This window comes from Perissodus microlepis, chromosome 14, assembly GCF_051167445.1.
Source record: "Perissodus microlepis isolate ML-2025 ecotype Zambia chromosome 14, ASM5116744v1, whole genome shotgun sequence".
Lineage (NCBI taxonomy): Eukaryota > Metazoa > Chordata > Actinopteri > Cichliformes > Cichlidae > Perissodus > Perissodus microlepis.
The window spans coordinates 24,028,130-24,056,038 of NC_140474.1; the positions used below are offsets into that span (position 1 = coordinate 24,028,130).

Here is a 27,909-nt window from a genome sequence, read left to right on the forward strand (position 1 = left end):
AAATGAGTTTGACATCCCTGATATACGCACTTTTCACTAGCAGCATGTCACAAAAACATAATTGTCTTATTTATGAAAAATGTCAAAGATAACAGTTTGACAGCCATAAAAATAGTATTTCTACACCAATATTGTGATTCCCCAAGAGCAGTTAGCTGAAAACTTGGCATATCTCAGCATGGTGTGTATTGTGTACTTAAAGACTGAAGAAGTAGAGGATAAGCAGAGAGAAAAAGGCTGAGGGAAGCCAAATTACTCAAGAACTGGACTGAAAATTAGTGGCAGCAGGATTTTGTGGAGTAATAAATCTAAAATTTAAATTTGGGGAGGAAGTCTGTCAAGGTTTGGGGTTGCATTTCAGCCAGTGGTGCTGGAAATCTTCTGGCTTATGAACGTTGACATACATTGCATGACCATGCTCCCGAACACGCAGCCAACGATGTGAAAGCAAACCTACCATTGGCCTCCCCAGAGTCCAGATACCAACTTTACTGAAGCAGTGTGGGATCATCAAAACGAAATGCAGCCAACATCCAAAGAGCACATTTAAATGTTCTTTAAAAAGCCTGAACTACTCCTAGAAGCGCATCTGTTTGCACAGGAAGTGCAAAGAGATGGAGCATCTTAATGAAATCAACGGATAAGACCCAGTACAAGACAGATTACACCTTGAAATGATGCCTTTATTAAGAGGAAGAATAACTCATTCATTGTACTCCATGAACAAATTGCATTAATAGTCTTCCTGTGAAATCTGTTTATTAAAGGTGTAGTACGAAAAAACATTAAGCAAAATGTCATAAAGCGACTGTATTCAGAAACCTCCCCATAAACAAAAACAAAATCATGACTGGCAAAAAAAATGTTTTAAGTCAACTCCGAAAAAAAAAAAGACTTTAATACTGAAAGAAGGTAACACAGAACAACAATAAAAAGTCTTCCCAATATGAGAAATCACATTATTTTGCATTAAGTACTTTTGGTTACTTGTACTTGGCAAAAAAAAAAAAAAAAAGTACCAATTTGTGACATATGGCAAGACAATGCAGTTAATATGTATAAAAAAAAAAAAAAGAAAGAAAGAAAGAAAGAAAGAAAGAAAGGAAATAGCTCAAATTTAAATAAACTCTTTGCCACTGAACGATCACCAAGAAGTTCAGGCAATTTCTTAATCACATATTTACACCTATTCACTAGAATACAACACAAACCTAATAGAAACAAACAAAAAAAAAGGAAGAAATGTAAGGGGAAAAGAAGTTCATTTGGCTCATATCAACTCACAATACAGTCAAGCATTAAGTATATGGATTTACAAAGGAGTGCTGTAGTCAAAAAGTCTAAACTTGGATTAGTTTTTGTCCCAGTAAATGTGCTTGGACATCTGCCAACCTGGAATTGCTTCTTGTCCTTACCTTAGCTCAAAAAAGACAAAATAAACCAAAAAAAACAACAAAAAAAAACTGCATGTCTGAGACTACAGTAAACTTAGTTGACCCCTGAGTTTCTAATGCAAAACTAGTGTATGAAATACCTCATTACAGTGTATCTTAGTGCAAGCCAGCAGTATGCTTGATTAAACAGAGGTATATTAGATTAGCACCCAAGCTGACGAGATTCCCCAGAATAGCCTCTGCCAAACCTTTTGCTGGCAAAAATCACCACACGCAGTATGGGAAGTGATGTTTTGCTCTTCATCCTTGTGAAAACCAGCAGTTCAAATGCTTGAGTTTGTATTACATCTATAAACATGTTTTTTGTTGTTTTTTTAATTTTCCTTTAATCTTTTTTTCATAGAAAATATAAATATCCCTGAATGAAAGATTCACAGCATTTTTCTCTCGAGGACTCCAGTGCTACTACCGTAAGGTGGCCAATCAAGTGTCTTAAGCTCTCCAGTTAACGTCCGGCTTCGTCTTCCCTCTAAAGCCTGTAACCTCCAGCAGCTACGTCCTTCATTCGCTGTCGTTGTACTTAACCGTCCGTTTCCCACGGTTTCGGGTGTTCACCCGCGTCTTCCTCCGCGGTTTGCTGTACGACTCGTCGCTGTCCTCCTCTTCCGAGGCGGACCTCTGGCGGCGCTGCCTAAGCTGGCGACTGGCAGTCCTTTCGCCGATCCCTGACCGTGTGCGGCTTCTCTTTGGACTGCTGTGGGACCCTGAGCTGGCAAAAGAGTTTTCAGAGGCTGAAGACGACTGCTCGCTTTCTGAGTCCGAGCTGTGTTTGCTGCTGCTGTAGCTTTCTTTTCGTTTGCGTTTGGGCTGCCTCGCGCTTTTCTTTCCCCTTGTCGAATGGCCAAGCCGTTCCTCGTCCTCCTCCTCCTTCTCCTCTTCCTCCTCCTCCTCACTAGAATCAGAGTGGGAAGAGGTGTCCTGCTCATTGCTGTTACCGCGCTTGGAGTCCTTTTTGGCGCACTTTGAGGGGCCTGACTTGCTGTTTTTCTTGCTCTTGGATACTGGCTCTTTCTCTCTGTCCTCATCCCCATCATCAGAGTCTGAGGTGTAAATACATTTTCTCTTGGAAGACACACAATTCCTGGTTTCACTCGGGGAAGTCCTGTTAGACACTCTTGTGTTATAACCGTCTTCTCTAGATTCTCTCGCTGTTCTGTTGCCAGTTCTCTGCCTGCCCGGCTTCGCAGAAGCAGAGTCTTCCTCAGAGAATGAGTTGTCACTGATGTATTTCTTTTTCGGCAGGGCTCGGAGGCTCAGCCGCCTTTTCGGCGCATTTTCCGAATTATCCGACTCCTGGTCCGAGGAGCCAGTGGAGCGTTTCCTCCTCGACTTCCTCTTGGGTTTGTACTCTTGCTCCGAGCTCTGCGAAGCCGAGGAGTCTCCGCGAGGCCGTTTGCATATGCTCCTGTTCCTCGTCAGCCTTTTCGTCCTCGTTTCAAAGTCGGACTCGTCGCTGGAGCGTTTGCTTTCCGCGTCCTGCTCGTCACCTTTTTTCAGCCTTTTCTTGCGTGGGTTGGATCTCTTTGGAGAATCACAGAGTTCATCTGATTCCGCACCATCCAGTTTATGAGTTGAGGCAGATTTTTGTTTGTCTTGGCTTTTTGACGGAGAAACTTTGCTTTTTTTCTTCGGGTCTTTGTGAACTGCTTCCTCCACATTTCTTCCATTTTGGTGTGGGCGTTTGTCCTCTTCGTCTGAGCTTACGGGAGTTTTGTGTCGTGTGCTGAGGTGGCGGATGTCTTTCGTCTCCTCTTCCTCCTCGCTTGTACTCCTACTTTTTCTCACTGGGGCGGCTGCCGTGCTCCTTGACGGTTTCTGAGACAGAGGTGGCTGCTGTTCCTCCTCCTCCGCTTCTCCAGAGCTCTCTCCGGGAGTTTCCTCCTGCTCAGAGTTTCTCTTGGGTGTGTGATGTTTTGCACTGTGTCCATTCACACGGGACAAAGTACCTGTCGGGAAGGAATAAAACATCGAGCTGTTTAGGGCAACTTCCACGGCAGCATTAGCACAGTCTAAAAATGCGACTGATGAGGACATTTCTCACCATTTTTCTTAATCTTGGCAGCTTGTTTGGAGTTCTTTGTGTTTCCATTCTGCTTACTCTGGGAGAACGATGAGGTATCGCTGTCATTGCCATCCTCCTCATCCTTAAACTCACTTCCTGATTCCTTTGTATTTTGGGAAGCTAAAAGATGAAGGAAGAGAACATAACTGAGTAAAAATCTTTGTCTGAATAATATTCACAGACTTTTAAAGAGTAATTAATACCTGCTGCTGACTCTTCGTCTGATTCTGAGCTGCTCTTGAGCACCGCCGTGCGTTTGCTGACCCGGACAGTGTGGCGAAGGCGGCTGCTGCTCCTCCTCGGCTTCTCCTCCTCCTCCTGGTAGTCTTCGTCAGACACTTCAAGGAGCTTCATCTTATTCACAGCTGCCCGAGCAGTCTTTCTTTTTAGCGACCCGCGAACTGTCACTTCCTCCCTGTCGGAGCCTTGAGACGTGGCCCTGTCAGAGTCGCAGCAGGGACGCCTCTCCCTGCGAGACGACCTGCTGCTGTGACCGTTCATCTCCGCTCTGCACTCTGAAAACATGCCGTTCACAAAGGTCTGTGAGCACACTTGGCGCTGGGTTTTTGTATCTCACGGGGTCGGAGGCTGAAGGCAGTGAACTTGTGTTACCTGCACGTTTTCTGTCCCCAGCAGCGCTGTTTCTGGTCTGCCGTGTACTCCTGCTGGGATAGCGACGATCTGAAGTGGACGACGCCTCTCCATCCTCTCCCTCTTCACCCTCACTGTCAAATTCCTCCTCCTCTTCATCATCTTCTTCCTCTTCTTCACTGTCGCTCTCAGCAACTAGCAACAATCCAAGGATATTTTATTCAATTACATTTTGTTTATGTAGCATCTAATCACAACAACAGTCGCCTCAAGGGGCACAATTTTAATGTAATTTTCAATAAACAAATAAAATATAAGAGTGAAACATTTATGGATAAATACTTCAGTCCTAACCTTTTTTCCTCTGCTTCGCACGGTTCCTTCTTGTTACTCTTGCTTTATGTCTACGTTGATGATTCTCCTCCTCCGAGTCACTCACCTCGCTCTCACTGTCAGACTCTGAGATTTAAACAAATAAGAATTTCATTAGTTTATTATAGTAGTAGTAACAGTGCATTTAAAATTAAAGAAAAGGGCACTAGACTAGGCCCAGTTTTATATTGCATCATTGCACAATACTTGTCTCAAGGTGCATCGATGACCAACACTTAGGGGTGGAAGTGAGTCATGCTAGCATGGCGTGTTGAGGACCATCACAAAGTATAGTTTTATCCTGCAGTGGATGGTGTACAGACCTTGCTGTGCTGATCACAAAAACTAAACACTATCAAAGCCCGACCCATCCTGCAGCAACAGCAGCAAAGGCAACAACGCCATCTCTTATGCTACAACAGCCCTCATATCAAAATGTGTGGAAAACAATGTTTTTTCATTAATGTAAATCAAATGTTTTTATGGGGTCTAATTAACGTCCTCGGCAGTTTCAGTAAAAAGGACTAGATGTTACAGTCCCCCCCCCCTTTTATCCCACAAACATCAAAATTCTTTAAAAAAATTATTTTATATTTAATTTACTCCTTTAATTAAACAAACACCAAGAATATGATGAATAACCCCATTTTATCAAAGCCCTAAAATAAGAGATGGGGTTTTATTTTATTTTTAAAATGCCAAGGGATCAAAATGATCCTCTTTGTGGTCTTAAAACCAAAAGAAACTCTTTGGGGAAAAATAAAAAAAAATCCAAAAATGTTAAATCCAAATATCATCATCATGGCTCCAAATCCATTGTGATGGTAACAAATGACCTCTGGGGTGCTCTGATATCTGTACCTGATGTTGATGAAGCACCTTTAGAGCCGGAGTCGTCCTCTGAGGAGCTGTGACCTGAGCTGCTGCTTCGACTCCTCCTGGCTCTCTCAGGAACAGACACTTTGGCTGAGGTAGTTTTGGTCACTGACACGGACTCCACTTTTTCCTGAGTTTTGACTGCAGCCTTCTTTTGACTGGGGAAAAAAAAGGGCAAAGAAACTCTTCAAATCAGACCGATAACATGCAAATGAAAAGTGAAACGTCTCAGGCGAGCTGCAGCACTCAGACAGACCTGGTTGTGGTGTCGGGGTGGTCCTGCTGTTGCTGCAGTATCTTCTTGCGAAACCTCTGACTGCGGCGGAGCCTATTGCTGCTTTTGACAGCGGTTTTGTACTCTGATATGATTGTTCTGATTCGCTCCTCAAAGAAGGCAGAGAGCCGTAAGGTCATGCTGTAAATCTGAAAACACAGCAAAAGAAGATTGAGCGGGCGAGCCAAAATGTAAAATCACTAATAAACTCAGAGAATGTGAACATCTCCTCCCTACCTTGGAGCGTTTGTTGGGTGTGTAAGCTTTAGCATTGGCAAATATTAAGCGTGTGTCTTTGCACAGCTCTGTGGGGTTTTCGTAGCGATCTTCCTCCAGGGTCCTTTTCACCGTGCCAAAGTCCATGGGTGTGTCAATGATGTCGTGGTAGTCCTGGGCAAGCACAAAACAAAGGGACTTCAACGCACAACTGAAAACAGCATCTGCTCATAGCGTGGCCTGTAGTGTGCCGTGATAACATACTGGATAGTTCTGAGGATCCACAGGTTGCCTGAACGGCTCCGAGTCCTCACACTCCAATATGTAGTTGAGCAGACTCTTGCACTGTTCCTTCCAGGCATCTCTGTCTGGCAGCACTTCTACAGAGCGCTGCAAATATCAGGGAGAAACAACTCAATGACATGAGGCACAACCTAACAAATCCCCCCCCCTTTGTTAGTTTTTATTAAAATGAATGTAAAGATTGTTTCATCATCCCCTTGTCGTTTTTTTTTTTTTTTTTTTTTTTGTTAATCTTGAAATGTCAAACAGTTTTTACAGGTATGCCGATCACCCATCCTATGCATCTACCTGACGCAGTCTGTGTCCAGCAGATGTTCCTGGCACTTCGGTGTCTTCTTCCTGTAGTCAGCAATCACATTTGAATTATTTGACTGTGACCTTTAATCAGACAACTGCAATGACAATTACATTTTCACACAACGGGATCACAGATTCACAGCGACGTTCGCCACGATCACAGGAATGGAAGCGACTAAAGCTCAAATAACCACTAGTGATAAACTTTCAGTTGCGCGACTGAAGAGACTACCAGTGAGAGTGAAGGATACTGCTGATTGACATATGACCTGTTAGGTAAATGCATTACAGGATCACCTAGGCAACCAGATCCTGAAATTTCCACAAGCGAACAGCTGGCAGATGTGCTACAAGCGAGTTGCTTCCAGCATGTTTGTTGTTTTAGATTCCTTTTCATTGGGGAAGCCTTCGAAATTCCCTTTAATGACAACCTCAAACTTCCAGCCAGAGTCACGAGGAACACTGTTTAGGATCAGACACGTTACACAGGGATCACATACTCTGATAGCTGCCAGACACCTTGTGCCACTGAATCAGCTGATGAGTTTGTGAATCACACTTCCTCCTGTGATTTAATTTCTTTTCATACAGTTTAAACTCCAAGTGAATCAAACTGCATCACTACAAACCACACGAGATGACCGAGTCTGCTTATTGGCCAGATACATCTAGGGTGGGAGTAATAAATGGAAATACAGAGAGAAGGTGCTGCACTCCTATGTGTCAGGCAAAACTGTCCCCTGCACATCTGATACTCTGCTTTATCTTAGGATGCAAAGCTTATGGGAAGCCATTTATTTCCAGTATACACCAGTTAGTAGGGTCAAACTGAGACTCCATCACAACCTCACAATAAATGACCTGATCTGGAGGTCTGGAACTGCATCAAGACCACCTCCTACAGAGGGTCTCGGTATGTTTTGGTGTGCACAACAGTGTTTGTATCTGTATGAATAAACCGCACTAAAAGAGAGTGGACTGGCCGTGGCTCAGGAGGTAGAGCGGGTTCCCTAAATACTCTGGTCTGCATGTCAAAATATCTTTCGCAAAAATACCAAATCCTAGTTTTTTGGAGTGTGCAAATGTTAAAATAGGTTCATAGGTACAGAAAAAAAAAAAAGCATTATTGGATAAATGAGACTTGTAGCAAGAAGTGCTTCGAGTGCTCGTATTAGAAAAACACCAAGTACAGTTTTACTTGAAATTAAACTCAGGGTGCGAGTTCTGGTGTTTTAATTGCAAAGGACAGTCATACCAACTTTTGGTTGAATTTTTAAAAATTCTTTTGAATTTCTTTTAAAAATTATTTACTTTTAACAAACTTTTTTGCAGCAGTACATGAAAAAACAAAACAAACCGACCAACTACAAAGACTAGTTAAATGGTTCAGACTTACCTCATCGTCATCATCCATCTCTTCCACTTCATTGTAGATCTCCATGATATCTGTGCAGCTTGGATTACTGGGAAAGTGAGAAAATGTGTCAGCAAGAAATACAATTAGCAATTCTGCGCTTACAGTTCGTGCATCATCACGAGGTCTACGAACAAACAAGTCCAGAAACACATACTTGACAAATTTCTGGAGGACGTTGGTGATGATTTTTGCAGAGTGGGCAATCTTGCTCCTTGGCTCATTGAAAGTGCGGGCGTTATGTGCAATATACCTGGCATCCCAAATTAATGCTGAGAGGCGTCTGTGGATTACCAAAGTGGAGCAAATGAAACGCAACATTACGCACCACTTCTCACTTCTTTGCATTTCATGAACACGTTTTAAGGACAAATCTGGGCCAAAAGTTGAGGAGAAGATTGGTAGAAACTGACCTGTAGAATCTGTTAATGAGCCGCAGTCTGATGGTGCCCAGATCTGTGGGATAGGCGATCACGGTGCAGTAGCTGGGATACTGGACCAAGTCCACGGGACCAGAGAACGGAGCTGCAATCTCTGTGGCACGAACACGGAAAGAACGAGTGTAAGGATCAGGCAGATGTGAGCAAATGACAACGACGACAACGTGTCAGTAAACATGAAGGAGAGAATACGTGGGTGAAATCAAACAAACTGGAAGATAAAAAAAACATCCATTTATGCATACACACCGACAGTGATGAGCTGATCGATGCTAGCGATGAGTCGTTCACACTCCTCATCCCTACTCCTCTCACCCCACTCGCCTGGCAGAGGCTTGTACATCAGCTCCCTCATCTCCTCTGCGGTCACAGGTATACCACCTCCCTCTGTGTCCGGCTGTGGGGCTGCACAACAAAGACAAACCCTTTCAATACACCCTGACACCTATTAACCAAACTCTGCGAAATGTACTCCATTACTAAACCACAGTAAGCTAGTAAACAGCCTTTAGTACCATCATCCTGAATAGGTTCCACATCCCAAGGACTGAGTTTCTCAGTTTCACCATTATCCCACCTGGTAGAAACACAAGAAGGCTGTTAGCAAACAACCAAACAATGCTGGACAAAGTCCGGCTGAACCACTGAATACTATAGGAAGATTTATATAGATTTATTTATGCCTCATCACCTCTAATGCTGTCTCAATCAACCCCAGTATAGTCCCTTAAAAATTTCACATCATTCACTGCTGTCTGGCAGCATCTACAATATCCATCTTTTGCTTTTGATAGTTAAAATATCTGAAGAATGTTACTTTGTCCCCACAAAGTGTGTGTTTCTTACTTGACTTTGAAGCACTGGAAGAGACTGTCTGGGTACTCCGGCTGGTAGGGCTCCTGGCAGATGATGGTCCCAAACCACCAGGCATCATCTATCACCGAGCGAAACCTGTCGTCTGTGACAAGGAGAATACGATCAAACTCAGGTGTTTGAGGGGGAAAAAAAAGAAAGAAGCCTGGCACCCATCTGTGAGGGTGACTGCACGGATGAATCATTGGAAACAGCATGTATGTGAACAACAACACCTTTCCCCCTCTCTCATCACCAAAATAGCAATGCAGGGAAAGAAAGAAAAACAACAACCAGCAATATCAAACTGGAATAAATCTTCTCAAACTTCTTAGTCTGTCTATATATCCCTGCAGAACGCATTAAACAGATTTTTCTAACAGGCAGTTTTGGCTTTGCTTACTTGGTTGCCAGTTTCTTCGAAGCGCCTCATCGTAACACTGCCTCAGCACCAAGAAATCAATCACATCTGGCATGTCGTGATATCTGCAGGGACACAAGAAAGAGGAAAAACTGTCACTTTGACAAGAAGGTACAAAAATCCCTTCAAGACTTGGGGGTGAAGCTGATGCTGGAAGCACTAACAAATACTACAGTAAGAAAAGCCTTTCCAAAAAAGACCAGGATCATCAAAATTATGTGGACAGTATTTTTACATTTCACACATTTTCTTTTCCTCCATGATGTGTCAAATTCAAATACTGACCCAACGAGCGGGTGGTAATGTGATTATGAAGAGCACAGACACTTGATGTGCTTTATCGTAGAGAGGAATGTAACCAATGGGCCGAGCTGCTTACTTGATAGAAAATGACTTGTCTGTGATTTTGCCGGTGCCGTGGTCAATGAGCGTCAGCTTCAGGCAGCAAAGTGTTGGCGGGCAAACTTCATATTTGATTCCAGTGATCTTCACAAACTCTTGGTCCTACAAAAACACACAGCAGGATTCCTATTTAATCTGCAGTTACATATTACCACTGAAAATAGTAACTGACACATGCAGACTGGAGAACTTAAGCAGGAATTAGCATTTTATGTATTCCTCCGAACTCATCATCTACTGGGAAATTTTTCTGATCTTTATTTTGTTTGTTCCTCGTCTTACCCGGAGCTCCATTCTCTTCCAGGGCTGCTTTTCTAAATTGATGTCGTACAGCTCACTCCGACTTACAGCTTCAACGTAGGCCTCGTGTCCCTGCCGAAAGTAGATCACCTGAAAGACACAAATCGTGCAGATGGTTAGAGGGAATGTTTGTACATAGGTGTATAAACCCTGTCCAGCCTGAATATGAAATAACTGCTAAATAAAGAAATGAGAAAGAAAACTTAAATGAAATCAATTTGGATAGATGACTTAATTTGTATCATTTTTGCTACAGCCAGCATTTTGTGCAAGTGTTACATGTGTCTCATACAATCATGTTTTCAGGGGGTGCAACTTTGCCACTTGTTAAGCTGAACCTTACCAACATTAAAGTTAAAGCAGTGCATCACACGGTCTCTGGAACGTGCCTGTATGCGTTTGGTGATGCAGAAAATGTATACTTGCTTTATACTTAATTCCAAGTATGGAATAAAGCTGGAAAGTCTCTTTTACACTGCTTTTTACATTAGAAATAAGCAGCAGTACTGAGAGCACAATCTGCAATGAAATAATTAACTAAATCAAAATGCTTATTTAACCGTTCTCGGGCCATAAATGACCAAAATAACAATTTTCTGTAGCATTAATCTTGTCTTATTTGCAACAGTGTTGCATTTTATTGTTATATTTTAGACTAGATTCTAGATTTTAAGCACCATTGTATTATCATCATCTGATGACGTTCCCGATCGGAGCAGGTGGCACTCCATAGGATCACTCTGTCCACGAGAGTCATGTGACATGTGCAACATCCTTTATATGTGAGTGTACACAAAGTCCTTAAAAGAGAATGATGACGGTCGTATCAGGGTAGGGTTTAAGGTTTTGTGGAGCCAGCTTACACAAAGCCTGGCTGGGTTGAACCTCCCTCACAGTCTACCCCTCTGGGTTGACATGAGCATCATTTCTTGATTTTACAACTATGACTACAAGTATAAGGCTGCCAACTAAAACCACAAGAAGTAAATGTACTTGTCCTTTTAATTTAAGAAAAAAAAACAAAAAAACAAATCCCAAAAAGACAAAAAAGACAAAACCTTGAAGGATTTAGCTCTGCCAGACCAAATCGCGATCTTGTACTTTTAGGCTAGAAGACCTATTCATGGTGTTCAGCCAAAACCCAAGACTGCATTTAATTTAGCCACTATACATTTCATGCCCCAAACAGTCTTCATTTCCTTCCACACCGTGTGCTTACTATTAAATATTGCTGCAATAAAATGAAGTATACTTGCTAAGTACAAGTATTGGTTTGTTGATAAAAAAAAAAGTTTAAAAATAAACTTGACTGGTTGTTTTGTGGTGATGAAGGCATTTGACCTTATCCAGGGTTAAAGCTTAAACAAATTTATTGCAGAATTGTTCAAATAAACAGCACTAAGCAGAAATGTCAGCTACTGCAATCTCATAAATGAGAGAGTATGATTTTTCTTTTCCAATTAGGCATTAGGCTGATGACCCTCTTACCTCATCACCCATTTGGGGAACAAAAGGAGACTTCCTGGGAATGACATCAGTGATCCACGGTGATGGTCTGAACTCATTGGACACTTCCCTGTTAATGGATGGTCTGGGCTTTGGACGCTGATTGAAGCACCAACATGTAAAACATTAAACAAGTTAATATGAAATATTTTCAAATATTTCACACTCGTCATTCTGTTTTGCCAGAGTCTGCAGCCATGTCTAAGCAGTTATTAATCAGATTCACAAAGAGAAAAAGATAAATGAGGATTAAGTAACCTTACCCGAGGAAACTTGTTCTTTGCTTTCTTTGCCTTCTCTTTGCCTTTCTTTTTAGGTCTTTCCTCCTCATCACTTTGCTGCTTTTCCTCCTCTTCCTCGTTCTCTTCCTCCTCCTCTTCAGAGCTGCTGAGTCTGCGCCTTACTCGTTTCCGTGATGACAGTGGAGTTGAGGGCTGCAGATTTATACCAGCGTCTGCCGTCCAGTCAGAGTATTCGCTGGATGTATGGCTGTCCAATCAAAAGCAGGTGTGATTACCACAAAAAGCTACACACTTAATTACACAAATATTGCTACTCTAGATATTTTTTTGATACGGGAAATGTTTGGTTACCAGGGTAAGCCTGTTTCTCTGAAAAGTGACTGGTGGGGAAAATGATGCCCTTTGACCCTGATCTATAAAGTATATTCACCTTGAGCTGTCAGTTTTCCACTCTTCCTCATCATTGGAGGAATCCAGGTCACTGCCATCCAGCTCATTGTCCTGGAGAGATGAAAAACAACAACAAAAAAAAAATTACACACAATTGAGAGAGATTTGTAAAGAGCGCTTTCATCAAGAGGAGAGTGCATCACCTCTGAGTGCATCTCCGAACTTGCAGTCTCCTCTCCCTCTTCACATGATTCGTCGATGTATTCCAGTGCATCTCCGCGGCTGTGCGCTCGCTTCGCGGTGGAAGGCTCATCGTCTGAATCATCCTGGGGGGACAGATGGGAATGATTCAGCATCAGTGAAAATAAAGCTGTACCAAAATAGATATGAAAAAAAAACAAACAACAACTTTCATCACTTAGTTAACCGTTTCAAAAGGACACTCGATATATGGCGTGCCTTTTGTTCTTCGATCCTTTAGCAATTTTTTTTTTTTTTTTTTTTTAAACTGCAGCATTCCCTTGCAAATTGGTAAAAGTTTACTAAATGCTGTGAAAATTTAAAACCATCTTCACTGGGTGGAAAAACAGGAAACCTACTCGACAGCTGCTGTACATAATGCGCCTCTTCTTTGCATTGTACTGAACCACCTCCTCGTCTCCTCTGGCTACTCGAACGTCCTCCTGGTCCCTGAAAAATATAATTCACGTCAAAATAAGCACCCAGAAAAATGCTAGAAAACCTCACTGATGACCAAGTTTAGACATGACTTTCTGTTCATGTCATTCCCAGTGCTTCCCACGAGGAACTGGCCCTTCGTTAGCAGACAAACAATCTATATATTTCAGACCAAAGGACTGAGTAAACCTGTTAGGTTTTCTGAATCAACAGACCTGATTAACACAAATGTATTTTTTTCATTATTGATCCAAATTAATTACATATTGGAATCTACTGAATAAATCTGCATAGCCAGAACATTATGAACATCTTTAGCCAACATGAAGCAAAACAGATATGATCCACTCAGGATCTCTGAAGGTGCCCTGTGGTGTCTTGTAAGGAGGCCGTGGCACCAAATCTTTTTAAGCCCAGTAAGCTGCAAGCCCCATCATGCTGTCCCTGTTTATACAGTTGATTAGCAAAAAATACTACTGGGATTGAGAAACCTACAGGAATTGCCATTTCTGAGATGCTCGTTATCTGCCCTTACCTTTCCCTGGTTTACCTGTTGTCAAACTATACTAATCTTTAACCTGCCCATCTGACCTACAGCCAACATACCTACTACAAGAAGTGACTCTTCACTCTACATCAAAACATCCCACACGGCGTTGTTATTGGACGATCAACAACATTCACTACATCTGCAATAGATTCCAATCTTTTAAAATTGGTTTCCATTTATTTATAAACTATAAAAATCTTTCCCATAAACAATGACACACATCTTGGCACATATTGTACCTATAGCTGCTGTGTGGAAGTTCGGGTACCACCACCCTGCGTCTCCAGGCCTGCAGGTCTCTCTCAGTGGCCATCTGGCTGCGAGGAGCGTTCTGGTGCATCTGTCGTACGCCCTCCACTTGTCCACTGCGGCGAAGACCCACATTAGGGGGTGACTGCACATCTGCTCGGTCGTTCACGGACACTGAAGTGAAAAATACTCGCTGTCAGTAAATCCTTTAAGTCTTTTCTGGATATTCTGAGAAATTCTAAGGTCTACTAAAACCAATCCAGTGCAGCAGTGATGGTGTACTGATACCTCTTCGCGGTGTGCTTGGTGCTGGAGCCAACACCGGGCCTTGGGCCTCGGCTGGCCCTTCGGATACTGCTCCCGTCTCAGGCTGGTTCTGTCTGTCTTGTTGCTCTTGAAGCTGTCGGATGGCCTCGTCCAGAAGGCTGCTGCGTCTGACTGCAACCTCCTCGGGTTCTGCAGTCTGCTGGCTGATGACCTGCTCTACCACCTCACCATCACCTGAAGATGTGATACATGTCAAATACCATCAAGCTTGATATGTTTAGCTGCAAATACAGTTCAGATGGTCTTAAATCGAGACAATAAAACAGTGAAAATGGGTCTGTGACATTTAAAAGTATATAATCTTCCATTAAGGTAATGGACTAATTGCAGCAGAATTATGGTCTTACTGGTGGCTACATATCCCAGCTGAGGTACCAGGTGCTCTGCAGCAATGTTCTCCCGCCCTGGGACAAGTCGCTGGTACCTAAAAATCAAGGAAAAATGTCGAATTCAAAGATAGTCCAGGGAAAACCATTTTAACTTTGTCATGCTGCTCTCAGGCAATCAGAACCTCTGATTTAACATTCAAACATCTGAACTTTTGGGCAATAAACGAAGACTGTAATGCTGCATAATGAAAACAAGGTGACGTCTACCGTGGGGGGTGAGGGTTTCCATCCACATCCACTAAAAACGGTGGTGGCATAAGATGGGGAGCCTGCTGTGTCTGTTCGTCCAGCACAAAGCCGTTGGAATCCCGGATCAGCGGTCTGTAGTCTGTGTGGAAGAACACCTGATCTGGAAGCTGCGTGGAGACCAGGAGAAGCAGGAAATAAGTAAATGTCTTCACTTTGCTCACAAAACGTAAAATTTCAACCATTTTCTCGATCTCCAAAATGCAACTGTTCTTCTTGCCTTTTCATAGGGCTTGGAACTGCCGAAGCCAAAGATGAGCAGATGGCCATGGGAGTCCGTGCAGGCGAAACGCTGACCATCGGGAGTGAATTTGCAGTCAAAAACAGCTCCGTGACCCTGGCCTTCAATCTGGATGAAAAACCACAAAACAGAAGAAGAACCTTGTCAGAAAATGAGAATTTTTAACAACAGCACAAATCCTTCCCTAAAAGTAACTGGGAAAGACTAATGATGTTGTATTTCCTTCTCTCACTTTGCACAGAAAATACCACAAAAAAATGTATCCAAATAGAAGAAATCCTGCTTTCAGGGTTAACTTTATGCGCACTGCTTTTAATCATAATCATGCTACTGCCCTAATTTAGTGTCCATCAGAATACAAACATAACCACATCTGCCTAGCAGTCATAGATCATTCGTTGTCACATGTGTGAGTCAGTGCTCTCCCGCTATTATAGCATGTAAAGGGGGAAAGAATCTGGCTCACTTGCCTCTTACTGTGTGCAGAGATGCACCTTGGCCAAAACAACTACACGGTTCCTTCAGTCCCTCACAATTAAGTGTTAAAGCGAATGAATCACACTTTGAGCGCATCATGTAATCGCTCCATCCCGCCGGGGTTAACAACTTTCCGCTGTGCACCATCCTATAAAAGCCAACTTCAGGCAGTGCTGTGTCAGCGTACCATGTTGAAGTAATGCTGTGTGTTTGTGCCTCGCAGCAGGTCCCATATGAATACGTTCCCATCATGGCCAGCAGACAGGATGATCCTGGGGTCAAAAGGGTGAGGTTCGAGGACAAACACCTCTGCCTCGTGGCCCTGAAAAACAAGCACACTCGAGTTGATCTCTGGTTTAAAATGAGAATCTGTGGCAGTTACATCATAGTCAGTATTAATATGAGTTCTGCAGCAGAACGCAGCACAATTACTTTAAGGATATGTAGCAGCTGTCCTGTGTAGGAGTTCCACACTTTGAGGAGATGGTTGTTAACAGCCGTGATGACTGTATTGTCATGGCGATCCCACGCTACCATGGTGACTTTGGGTTTGAAGTAGCTTTCCTCTTCACTCATTGGCTCAACACTGAGAGAGAAAAATAACAAACGAACATCAAATAACAAATTATTCATAATACTAAAAAAGTAATATGGAAACGAATCTATAAAGTCCCTTTGGCACATCTCGTGATGACACTGTAATCACAGAAATCCAGATTTTAATTCTAACACAAAGTACCAGATTATTATCACTAAATTCTTGTGAAAGGCAGGCTTTGGCACATGAGAGGTTTGTAGTCATTTCCAAGACAAAAAGGCTGGATGATAAACAGAATGTTTTTTAAAAGATATTTGAAAAACACATGCAGAGATATTTAAAAAAAAAAAAAAAAAAAAAAAAAAAAGATGAATATAAATATGCTACTTTCAGCTGCTCCCTTATTCACACGGGGTTGCCACAGCGGGTAGCTCCGCATGTTTGATTTGGCAGACTTTACTCCGGATGCCCTTCCCGGCACAACACCAAAGGGATTTGTGTCTCCTCCCGGAATTGAAGCTGGGGAGCATTCACTTGTTAAGCAAATGTGTTTGAGATGAATGCCATTACCTGGAAATCATTTGACTGCCCCCCAACCCCCAAATTTAACTGAAAATAGCACAAACATCACATTGAGTTTTGAAACTGAAAACAACAGTTATTGACAGAGGCAACAAAAGCCTGGGGAAAAAAAGTGTGATGAGTTAATTTTGCAGAATTAAGTAGTGTTATGCCTCACCATTATGTGGGCAAATGGTTTGATTTAAAATTAACACACTGCAGTTTTATGATGAGAAACACTAGAGGATTTATTCAGCTATCGTTAGAAGATTCAGCGAATCCGGAGATCCTGTGTACATAAGGAACGAGGGAACACTTCTGAGAAATGTCATCAGTGCACACAGGATTGTTGCTGCATTTGCAAGTGCAAGATAAAAACCAAACACGCAAAGCAGAGCTCTGACCCCAGTGCTCATGACACTAAAGGAGAGTACACGGCACAGGGAACTTGCACACTTAGCATGTGGAGCTACAAGCTATCATTGAAAATCCCTGAATTCTATCTTTATTTACATTTTACACGGCATCAGAACACCTTGGTAAACAGGAGCTGTACATTTTAAATATATGCTCATGTTTACATATACATATAAATTCTGCATGAGCTACAGAATAGGGACTGAATTTTGGAAGCAGACCTAGTTTAGCACAGAACAAACTGTCCAGAAGAATGCTCTGCTGGCAAACCGAGAACACCATGTATACCTAGAGGCATGAGTCTCATTCAGGTAAGTCCTTATTTTAATAAAACAATGCCAACCCACATTCTGCATTTACTGGTAATTCTATGCATGCGGCTTTCTTTCTTCTAGTGACTGCTGAAATTAAAAGTTCATTTTAACGCTTTAAAATAAATCCATAAATAGGCGCCTGAAAGTGTTGAAAAGTGGCTTCTTTTAGGCAGACTTTGATTTTACGCAGCTAAATTTTTGTCAGTACAAGAACTGTGCTTTAAATTATATACATATGTACAGTGAAACACAGCCTGAATGTTTGAAAGCCTCCCCAGTTTGATACTGAACATGCGTTAACTGGCAGATAAAAACAAACACATAAGATCTGTCTTCCATTTCCACTGGTTACTCTCCAGGAATAACTAGCCTATAGTAAGGAAGTGAAGCTATACACAACCTAAGACAACACAAAGCCTAATCCTGGGGACACAATACAACTGAACCAGACAAACTTATTCATAAAACAACCCTGTAATTACAAGAAAATACATCAATCAGTATTACCCTTCAGCAAACAAGTTCTTTCAGTGGTATGTATAATTATATATATAAAGAAAACCTTTGTTGGCGACTTGCTTTCCAAACAGATGACCAAGCCAATACAAGCCGACAACTGAACAAATAAGTATTTGAGCAAATGGTTTCCTCAGCTGCCGTCAGCACCTGGTTTACTTGGACATGCTCCGACAGCTCCTCCGAGCAGCTTAGGCAGCAAACGCTTCCTTTTCGTTCAGCAAATCGGGCACTTTTTATTCCAAATGAGAATCTAGATTATTCTGTGCTATTACAGAACCAAAATCAAGAAGGCATCTTCACCAAGATAAGACCCACTTTCGTCCGCGCTGGTTCACAAAAGCGAAGACTCACCCTGGAATAGTGGCAGACATGTTCAGCAGGATGCACCTCCACTGCTGCCGCTGGTGGAGCTTCCAGATCCGTGCTGTTCCATCTCGACTTCCACTCACAAACCTGGCACGGGACAGCGACAAACACCAGGCACCATCACTTTACACACCATCCCACTCAGTTAAATGTGTACTCTGAATACTGCAATACTTGATATAATTTTTAAATAATAATAGAATGAGCTTTTATAATACCTTTCACCTGAGTGGCAAAATTGGATGCTATCAACTTTGTCCTAGAAACCAGAGACATGTAAAAGATCATCAGGATCAAAAGGAGAAGAACAACAAATTCTTACATCAAATTTGCATTTGCAGCTCAAAGTTCTGTCAATAAAACCTTTGTAAGGATAAAGTTTTGCTCTTCAGATGATGCTTACCGTGTGCTCATGGAGCTCTGATATCTTTTCTGGGCTCCCACTTCCCAAGTAATATATTCGGATGACATCATCAGTACTACCTGTTGCTAAAAACATCCCACCTGGAAAAAAGTTGGTAATGTGAAATGGCGTGTTGCACTTGATTTATTTTATTTAACCTATATTTATACAGGCAGTCCCATGGAGACTCAATGTCTCATTCACAAGAGACCTGTTCCAGACAACCATTAAAATTACAACAATAAAAGAACTAAATTCTTTAGTTAGACACATGAAGTAGCACAGAGGTCATTAGAAACTAGCAGCTCTTTATTGATTGCTTTGGCTCTAGACTTTGTTCACAGGATGGTGGAGGAGACAGTGGAGAAATGGCAGGAAAAGGGACTCAACATGAAAATGTCTGGTTACCTGGACTGAATGAGGAGCACACGGTCTGAACACCTGGCCTTGGCCGCTCTGTAAATTTGTGCGGTCGATCGCTGGAAGTAGAGAAGAAAACATCACGGATTTCATCCAAAATAGAACACGTGACTGAATTAGGAGCAGACGCTAATTTTTTTTTTCGTTTTTATATTTCGTGTCTACCTTTTGCCCTGTCCTTCAACATAAACTGACAGTCAAACTTACATCTAAACCAACCAGCATCTCAACTTTTTGGATGACAGACGAGATTACAGCCGGGTCGGATGTCACGCTGCCATTGTTTTGGTCAGATAAGAGACAACAACATACTTGCATATCAGTTAAACAGGCGTTCAAGGTTTAGAATACAACTAAACTTAGCACAAAAACAGAAGGAGATCTGTGTGTGGTGGGTAATGTCTTTGTTGTAACAATGCTTCTTGTCATAAATCTTACACCACTGGAAAGCCTGCTCATTTCCCCTTTAATGTTGCATTTGTGGGTTGAGCATCAAGGCCAAACAGCTTATTCTGCTGTTGACTATTGTTTGGTGTTGTTTACTGTATTACATGATTGAAGTCTGAAGAAACAAGATATATTGGAAATTTAACTATTTATTTATTTAACAAACAGGGACCCCTGTAGCATGTGGAAGGTGACAGGTACAACAACCTGGCACCACTTTCTCATACTAATCACCAACTTGGTCACACACTGCTGTGGGATCTTATTCTTCAACCAGCAATTGTTGCACATCAACCAGTGTGGTTGTGTTGGTCACTCTGGTATGAACAGCACACCCAAGATGATACCAAAAATCTTCAGTGGGGTTGAGGTCAGGACTAAGGGCAGGCATTTCCATCCTCTCTACTCAAAAATTCTGTTAGTCTGCAATAAATCCCAATGTGTGGGGACGAGCGTCACCTTGGAGGATAGTTTGGTCCTAAAAAGCGCAGATGTGGGATTGCCGCTGCATGCAGAAACTTATCTTATCTGCACCGAGATTGCCTCCAATGATGACAAGCCCCGGTGAGGGAGATGCCGCCCCACATCATCACACTGCCTTCACCAAAAGCTGTTAACCTATCGTTGCTGCAATCAGCAATTGCATTCTCCACGTCCTCTCCACACTTTAACCCCACAAACGATCCACCTGCCGCAGGCAGAATCTCAATTCATCGCTGAACACAACATTCCTCCACATATTCTCTGACATCACCCATTATATGTAAATTGCCCTTCAACTTGGAGATGGTACCAGGTACTCCAAATCTTGCTGCATCTTGGTTTGTGGAACACCAGCTAGAAGTTTCCAGATTAGTGAAATGTAGCATGTCTGGAGCAGACACCAACCGACTGCTGTAGCAGGGTCACTGCTCACAGGTGCTGCCAATCAGACACCTGATTGGCAGCACCTGTGTTACCAGAAGTTCAAAACAAGAATAAGCTGTTTAGCATTGGCAGAAAACATCTGACAAGTTATTCATGAGCGCAACCCACCTACTCAACTCTGCTGTTCAACCCAAAAATGTGGCACCACTTAAAGGGAAATAATCAGCGTTCCCAGTGGTATAAGATTTATTGCCAAGAAGCATCGTTACAAAGAAATAATCGAAGAAACTAATTTTCTTATTTATATGCTTTCTATCTGAGCTTCTTTAAGACAAGGCAGACGCCAGTGTAAAAGATGACGTAATGGCAATACACCAGCAGCCAACACTGGGAGTTAAAAACCTTTTAAGCCCAATGTGACTTGTTTTCCAGTTATGCCTTAGGCCCTACTGCTAATTTCCATTAGAATAATAATTTCTAATGGAAAATTATTCCCACTCCTATGTACAAGGCGTTGCACAGCTTAGCGTTGTTTGTGCCTCGGTGGAAGCGACACACACACAGAAACTAAACTGTTTTGTACTTTAATACATTTATTATAGTTTTATTTTTTTCTTCTTTAGCAGTCTTAGTTTACTGCTCCAGCTGAACTGTGTTCAACAGCATTTCATCAATGGAATACTCATCTGATTTGGGATGAGTGCTTTGACAGAATATTTTCCACCAACATTTTGAGGTTAATTGGTGATTCTAAATTACCCATTTGCACTCAGATTAACACCCGTCTCTTAGCCCTGAGACAGGCTGGCGACCATCCAGGGTGTGCCCTGCCTCTCGTCTTGTGGCAGTTGTGATATGCTCTATCAAGTGTTCAATAAGCATGTGGTTTGACAACCATTAATATAGTTTCCGTGTTTTTCCAAAGAGCAGCCGCAGAGGCAGAGGCCACCCTCACTACTGTCTGACGCACACCCAGTCATTTTGTTCTAGAAGCAGGCCTGAAATATTACAGAAACCTCTCGGTTCAGAGCGGAGCTATAAGGTTACTCCTGGGAGGCTTTCAAGGGGTAACGAGTTAACATACAGCACTCACCTAAAGTTTATGCTGTTGGCATCCCACTGCCAGAAGCAGACAGTAGCATCAGTTCCAGTGGACAGCATGTAACGTTTGGAGCCCTTGGCAAACGGTGAAAACTGAAACCACAAGAAAAACCACCCATCAGACCCCACTCCAGCCAGTGAGTCAGTCTATGTAGACCGAAACCTGCATTTCACAGAGAAAGGTGAATATTAACCTTTTCTCCCCCTGTACTGGCCAAGACAAAATCTTGACCTTGAGCCAACGGTTAAGAAGGACGAGGTTAAATTTTATTTTCTGGCGTGCACCAACAATGATTTTCAGACTGACTGGACCAGAAATGCTCTTACTGGCTTCAGGACATCAGTTCATCTTTAAGTGAAAGGAAAAACAGGCGACAGAGCACGGAAAATGACTCTAAACAGTAAATACGTTCCCAGTATCACGCAGTACTGTTTCTACACATTGCTATGGGGTGAAGAGGAGCTGAAGTAAAGAAGACCAAATGAACCATGAGGGAACATATCTTTCACATAAAACCAGAACTTGTACCGTTTCATTTCAGGCAATCAGGGAATTTCTGTGGCATTAAAAACAGTTGCATGGCAGGTAAACTTAACTCACTGAAATAAAAAATGCTTTTATAGTGAAAGAAGGTGGCAAGAGAACTGTAGAAAAGTAAAGATCATGACCGGTGTTTTACCCAGAACATTTTCTTCATGAATCGGCCAGCGCTAATGTTTACAACTGTGTGATTTTAGAGTGCCACTACACAACATTCACACATGAGAAAAATCTAAAGAAATTAATGAAATCAGTTTATCATTTACTTTGGAAAAGCATGCACATGCTCATATTTAACTTCAATGAACATTTAAAGCCAGCAGTGCATTTTGCAACACTGAAGATACAGCCATCTTGTTTGAATAAACTTTACTGTTGGTGGACGAAACTAAAATGGATTTTGTGCTTATGTTAAATTCTGGCCATGGAGAAAAGACTTATTAAATTATTAAGTACTGTGAGAGAAAAACGAAGGATAAAAGAATGGGCTAAACCTACTAGCAACGAATGTTGATGCACAAAATCTGGTGCACTGCCAGAGCGATCCAGGTGCAACTTACGCTCTGCAGTTTCTGTTCCAGGACGTGACTACACAGCCATAAATCAGTCTATTTCTGACAACAATCGTTTAGGTCACAGAGTGTAACAAGAGAATCTCACACCAAACCAAAAGATACAGTCACACCGTGATTCCATGAGGATTTTGTCTTCAAATAAAGCACTGGATGAACCCACGTTTAAAACAAACAGCATAATATAAAGACTGAAACTCCTTTACCTGAAGGGAGGTAATGGATCCACTGTGTCCCTGCAGCACAGCCACGGGGGCACAGGTACGAAGGCACCACACACGGATGGTTTTGTCACAGCTTCCTGCAGCAATTAGCGTATTCTCATAGTTAACTGCCAAGTCTGTGATCTCTGCAGAGTGTCCTCGCAGCGTTGAATGAAGCCTTCCATCAAACGAAGACCAAATCTTCACCAAGCAGTCATCTGAGCCCTTAAAAACAAAAACAAGAGCATATGCTTTAGTATACCTACCTATGAGAAGAAGAATCTGGGGTACACAGTTAAGGTGGGCACAAGCAACTTAACACTCTAATATTAACAATGCATGTACAGTGGGTGCAATCTGAGTGCTCTTTCATGCAGAAAAACACTGATTATTATTCTTAAAAAGTAGGTGTTTAATTCTGAGAAGAGTGACAAGCTCCAACTTACTGTAAAGATCCTGAGACCAGTGCGATCAAATGCAATACAGTACACTGCAGACAGATGCCCCAGGATCCGCCTATGTAGACGCATGTGCTCATAGTTGCTGACAGGACAGATGGAGCTGAAGCGTTGCGCTCCGGTCAGCTCTCTCCCTCGATGCACCTTCACTGTTGGCAGCATGCAATCAGAAAAATAGTAGTAAACAGAGTTGTAAATAAACTACAAAAACAGTAAGGCAGAAGCAGAGGGTGATGAACGCAAAGGAAAATGTAAGACTTTAAATACATCACCAAATAAAAGTCAGGTTTCAGTTTGTCTCACCAGCTTTCACCTTTCCTTTTTTACATTTTTCTTTTCAGTTTCATAGGCTTTATTTACACAAACACAGCTTGAAATTAAACTCCATTTCCCAATTCAAAACTGATTCGTAAACAAGAACAAAATCACTTCCTTTCTTAAATCTGCTCCATCTGGTTTTTACATGTTGCTAGGGGAAACAAACTATGAGAAACAAGAAGTCCTCCATAAGGTTTTTTTTTTTTTCCTTCTTTTTTGCTTTAAGGTCTTAGAGCTTTAAAAATTTAAGGACAGATTTTAGATTACAATTCATACAAATGTAACTTGGTAAAGAGTTACTTCACTAGTATTTTTGATGTGTGTGATGTTTGTCCTGAGGAAGGAATGGGATTTACAAGATTGTTTATGACAGCATAAAAGAAATCGATGGCCCAGCTCCAGGATCAAACAGGAATAATCAGAAATCCCACAGAATTGCATGAGTAAAATGATTATTCCACTTAAAAGTTTAAAAATGGCGACTTGTGATTAACAGCTTGCTACATCATGGCAAACGATCTGGCGGGGCGTAAGCCTGTCAAGCAAAAGAAAATTAAATGCTGTATTTAGGGCTGCAGCAATCAATTATTTTTAGTAATTAAGTAATCATCAATTAATCGAGTAATCAGATAAGAAATACTTTAGTCTTATTAATGGGCAATAATAAGGTCAATAAACTGCTCATTGTAATTTCTAAAAATGAAACCAATTATTTAAAGTTTAACTACACACAACATCCGTCATAAAACAAATCTACACCCTGTGATTGTTTTTACGTCCCATATTGAAATGTAATTTTTTAAAGAAAACATTCTATAATTGAAAAATATAAATACTCTCAGAGTTTTATCTCCTGGATGAGGTAGATTTGTTGTGTTTTCATGTTTATGAGTTTTTGTGCATGTGTGTGTTTCTGCGTGTGAAGTCAAGCGAAGAGTGGGTTTGTGCCTGTAAGCCTTTAAAGGAGAATGTGGTGGCTGCAATGAAGACAAGCGAGCATATCAGCATTCTGAAGTTTGCACTGTGCTTTGATGGAAAGTTTCTGAGCTGCTCAAAACAGATGTTATGATGGTGTAGATGCAGATGGTGTTACTCTATAATAATAATAATAAAAAATATTATTATTATTATTATTATTATTATTATTATTATTATTATTATTATTATTATTATTATTATTATTATTATTCAGTGTCCAGAGTTTTACTGGCCCACGTACATTTTTATTGGCTTGTGAAAAAGCTTGCATTTTTTAATTTTTAAATTGTAAAGCAATTTTATGAACACAATATTTTATATTATTTCACCTTCAATCTGAAAAATGTTACGAAAGCCTTGAAATTAATGTGATCTAGTAAACCTCATGCCCCGCTTTAGACTCACCCCCGTTTGCTGCAGGTATCGCTTCAATATAAAATAGGGCAGCTAGCGTCAGCCTTCAACAAGCTGTATAATTTAAATCTAAACACACTATCAGACTAAGTTATCAGCTCATCTGCATGTTTTAATACAACTTCTGGAGGATTATTGCAGATTTTTCGCTGTGTAAAACAGTGGCGAATGGAGCAGCTACAGTTTGCTTTTCTTCGAGTCGGGGTTTGTTGTTTAGATGCTTTTAGGAAAGTGTCCTGCTCACTTTTTCCAAGTAACGGATTTAATGTTGATCACAGGAACAGCGCTGCTGTTTTGGATGCTAGAAACACGTTTTCTTTCACTCTACCTGAGCTCAGCGTCTCGGTAACGACTCCACATTAAACTATGTCAGCATCATCATTACTGCTGCTGTTTTCTTACCAGTTTTTTGTTTAAAACTGGGGACTGTGTGGGCTTAATGTTTTCAGACTCTGTATTCATTCGCTGCTCCTAAACATATTTCTATTTCATGTCTATTTGTCATCACAAATGCCGGTGGAACGCTTGCATTTCCATGGTGACAAAGGTGCACTACAGAGCCAATGTATTAAACAAAGCATTGAAACAAACAATTTGTGTCAAGAACTTTTTATTATCAAATTACTCGAAGAATTGTTGCAGCCCGAGCTGTATTAAACTTACACTGAGCCAGTTATTAATGTGTGCATATCATTGATCCATTTCACTTCACACCAATGAGAAGTATACAGAGGAAGGTCAGGCCTACCTAGCTGTGGAGGTTTCTTGCAGTTCAAAGGCCTCTCTGGTGGTCTGCCCCGGTGAAGGGCTGCATATGATGAAGCTTTAAACCTCACGCTGTCACAGTCTGAAAATCAACACCAGAAGTTCACAGAACGATTCTGCTGATTGCGAGTAGTAGTACTATTTGACACAGACAGTGTCAGTTATGGTGTACATACAGACCAGTATACCATCCAAACCTTTATAATAATGGGATCTAAATATGTTTCTGAGTAACGTCCACCACATACAAAGTTCTTGAAGACTGCTCACCTTTTGCAGTCCTAAGCATGGACTGCTTTCCAGATCCCAGGAGAGAATGAACACCTGGGACACATGATGGCACCTCTTTATCAAGAAGTGGTCCAATCTGCTTACATATCTGTAGCAAGTGGTTTGGTGCAATATGTCTGTTGGCTGCAACCTATCAGTGCAAGCAAACAAACAAACAAACAAACAAACAAACAAACAACATAAAATAAATAATTGTATGGACATGACAGTGAAAACAGACCACTTATAAAAGCAGATCATTTAAAAATGAATAGCCAGCAATTCTGATAACCAGTAAATAAAGTAAATAGTAAATGTATGTTAAACAGATGGACAAACAGGGAGAAAGATAGGTTTCTGAACTCCTATTCTCACAGGCGTGGCTTCTTTTTATCGACCAATCACAGCGCATCTCGAAAGCGAACTAACGCAGAGACAGCGCATCTCGGCTTCTGATTGGCCAGTGAAGCCGTCTCGACCAAGAGAGAAGCCAAACTACCCACCCTATCTGCGGTACAACAGTCGGGCTAAATAATATCAAACTCAGTGTTTAAATGCCGTTTTTTCTGCATCACACAACAGTTCACAGTAAAAAAATGTAGCCACTGAGAGCGAGTTTTGACCTTGTGCAAAGCCACAAGTCGACGATTTCCAACAGTAACCCAGCAGGAAAAAAGAACAAAGACCGTAAACAAGCACGGAGCGTGGCCGCACGGTCCCCAGTCACAAGACAATAACAACCGCCGATAGTGCATAACAACAGACACGAAGTTAAAGCTTACCACATCTTCATATGTTCTCGGGTGCTCATTTCCAAGCCAGTCCAATCTCCCGGGTAAGAGCTGTCGAAAAGAGAGTTTGGTAAAGCGAAGTCAGAACAGAAAACGCCAGCAGCTCCACATCAAGCTAGTAAAAAACCGGGTGATGTCAAAGGAGTGGGACGTAACGGGGTATTAAAAGTCGACTGAGTGAAACAAGTTTATGCCCGGACTCAGTCAACACCGACGGGTAGCAGCTAGTTAGCTGTTAAAGGCAAAGACAGCTGGGATACACACCTGATATTCCTCCAGCTCGTTCGCAAGGACCTGCAGAGGATTAAAAAACACACGATTCAGATGAGAATGTCTCCATCAACTCAACTCATTATCAAGTGGCTAGCCAACTATTTTGAAATACAACAGTGTGAGAGTCAAAGCACGCCAGCTCACCTCAGCCGCTCTCCGACATGGACCCGTTGTGAGAAAACGCGATATCAAGTAATAGAGCTCTGAAATGAACGGGGAGAACATTTAACAGCCGGAAAAGCAAATGGGATATCAATTATAACACGAGCGACACCGTTGTAATATTAAGCTTTTCAACTGGCTTTACTTCTACGGCTTACCCGACTCAAGGAGCGAAATGTTCCGATTTTTGGCCATTGAAACGGCCGTGATTTGGAGAGTTGAAACAAATTTTCCGCTAACTTTATGGCTACAGAGAATATGATATATTTATTTAATTTCAGTTACACAGCTCTGGCCCCCTCCACGGTTGCTCCCGCTTTCTATTCAGCCTGTTTGCAGTCGCCATTGGAAGGATGAGGCCTCAGCGATACGGCTTACTTCCGCCAAAGCGGAGTAACACAGGAAAAAGGGGGTGGGGAGGAGCACTCGCTCAACAAAAGACAAAAGTATACGTTCGCGTGTTGGTTAGGTACACGGCAGGTTCGGAGTGCAACGTCAGGTATTGATACGACTCCCCGACCACGTGTCGATAACAAGTCATTTAAGAAAAAAATACACACGATCAATCCATCGCGCGCCCCCTTTTTTTAGCGACCAAGGTCGTGAGTTCTGCACATGACGTCATAGATAATGGTCGCAAAA

General features: G+C 41.8%; 1 protein-coding gene across 1 annotated transcript; it reads right to left on the minus strand.

Annotated features, from left to right (window-relative positions):
• Positions 1 to 662: 662 nt before the first annotated feature.
• Positions 663 to 27,865, minus strand: brwd1 (bromodomain and WD repeat domain containing 1). The gene is made up of 44 exons (XM_084949690.1): positions 27,426 to 27,865; positions 27,250 to 27,308; positions 27,097 to 27,126; positions 26,824 to 26,883; positions 26,042 to 26,192; positions 25,755 to 25,853; positions 23,285 to 23,445; positions 22,842 to 23,063; positions 21,515 to 21,615; positions 19,096 to 19,166; positions 18,688 to 18,788; positions 18,503 to 18,543; positions 18,270 to 18,371; positions 16,002 to 16,155; positions 15,757 to 15,891; positions 15,072 to 15,200; positions 14,813 to 14,961; positions 14,564 to 14,640; positions 14,178 to 14,390; positions 13,880 to 14,063; positions 13,012 to 13,102; positions 12,616 to 12,738; positions 12,453 to 12,523; positions 12,044 to 12,269; positions 11,763 to 11,879; positions 10,257 to 10,364; positions 9,952 to 10,076; positions 9,555 to 9,637; positions 9,146 to 9,257; positions 8,815 to 8,876; positions 8,549 to 8,704; positions 8,273 to 8,393; positions 8,017 to 8,142; positions 7,842 to 7,908; positions 6,437 to 6,487; positions 6,110 to 6,235; positions 5,867 to 6,019; positions 5,612 to 5,778; positions 5,341 to 5,513; positions 4,462 to 4,566; positions 4,129 to 4,302; positions 3,720 to 4,031; positions 3,496 to 3,636; positions 663 to 3,400 (listed from the first exon to the last, which is right to left on the minus strand). Exons 1-44 carry the CDS (start codon positions 27,460 to 27,462, stop codon positions 1,956 to 1,958), a joined length of 6,711 nt encoding a protein of 2,236 aa, XP_084805816.1. The 5' UTR covers positions 27,463 to 27,865; the 3' UTR covers positions 663 to 1,955.
• Positions 27,866 to 27,909: the final 44 nt, after the last annotated feature.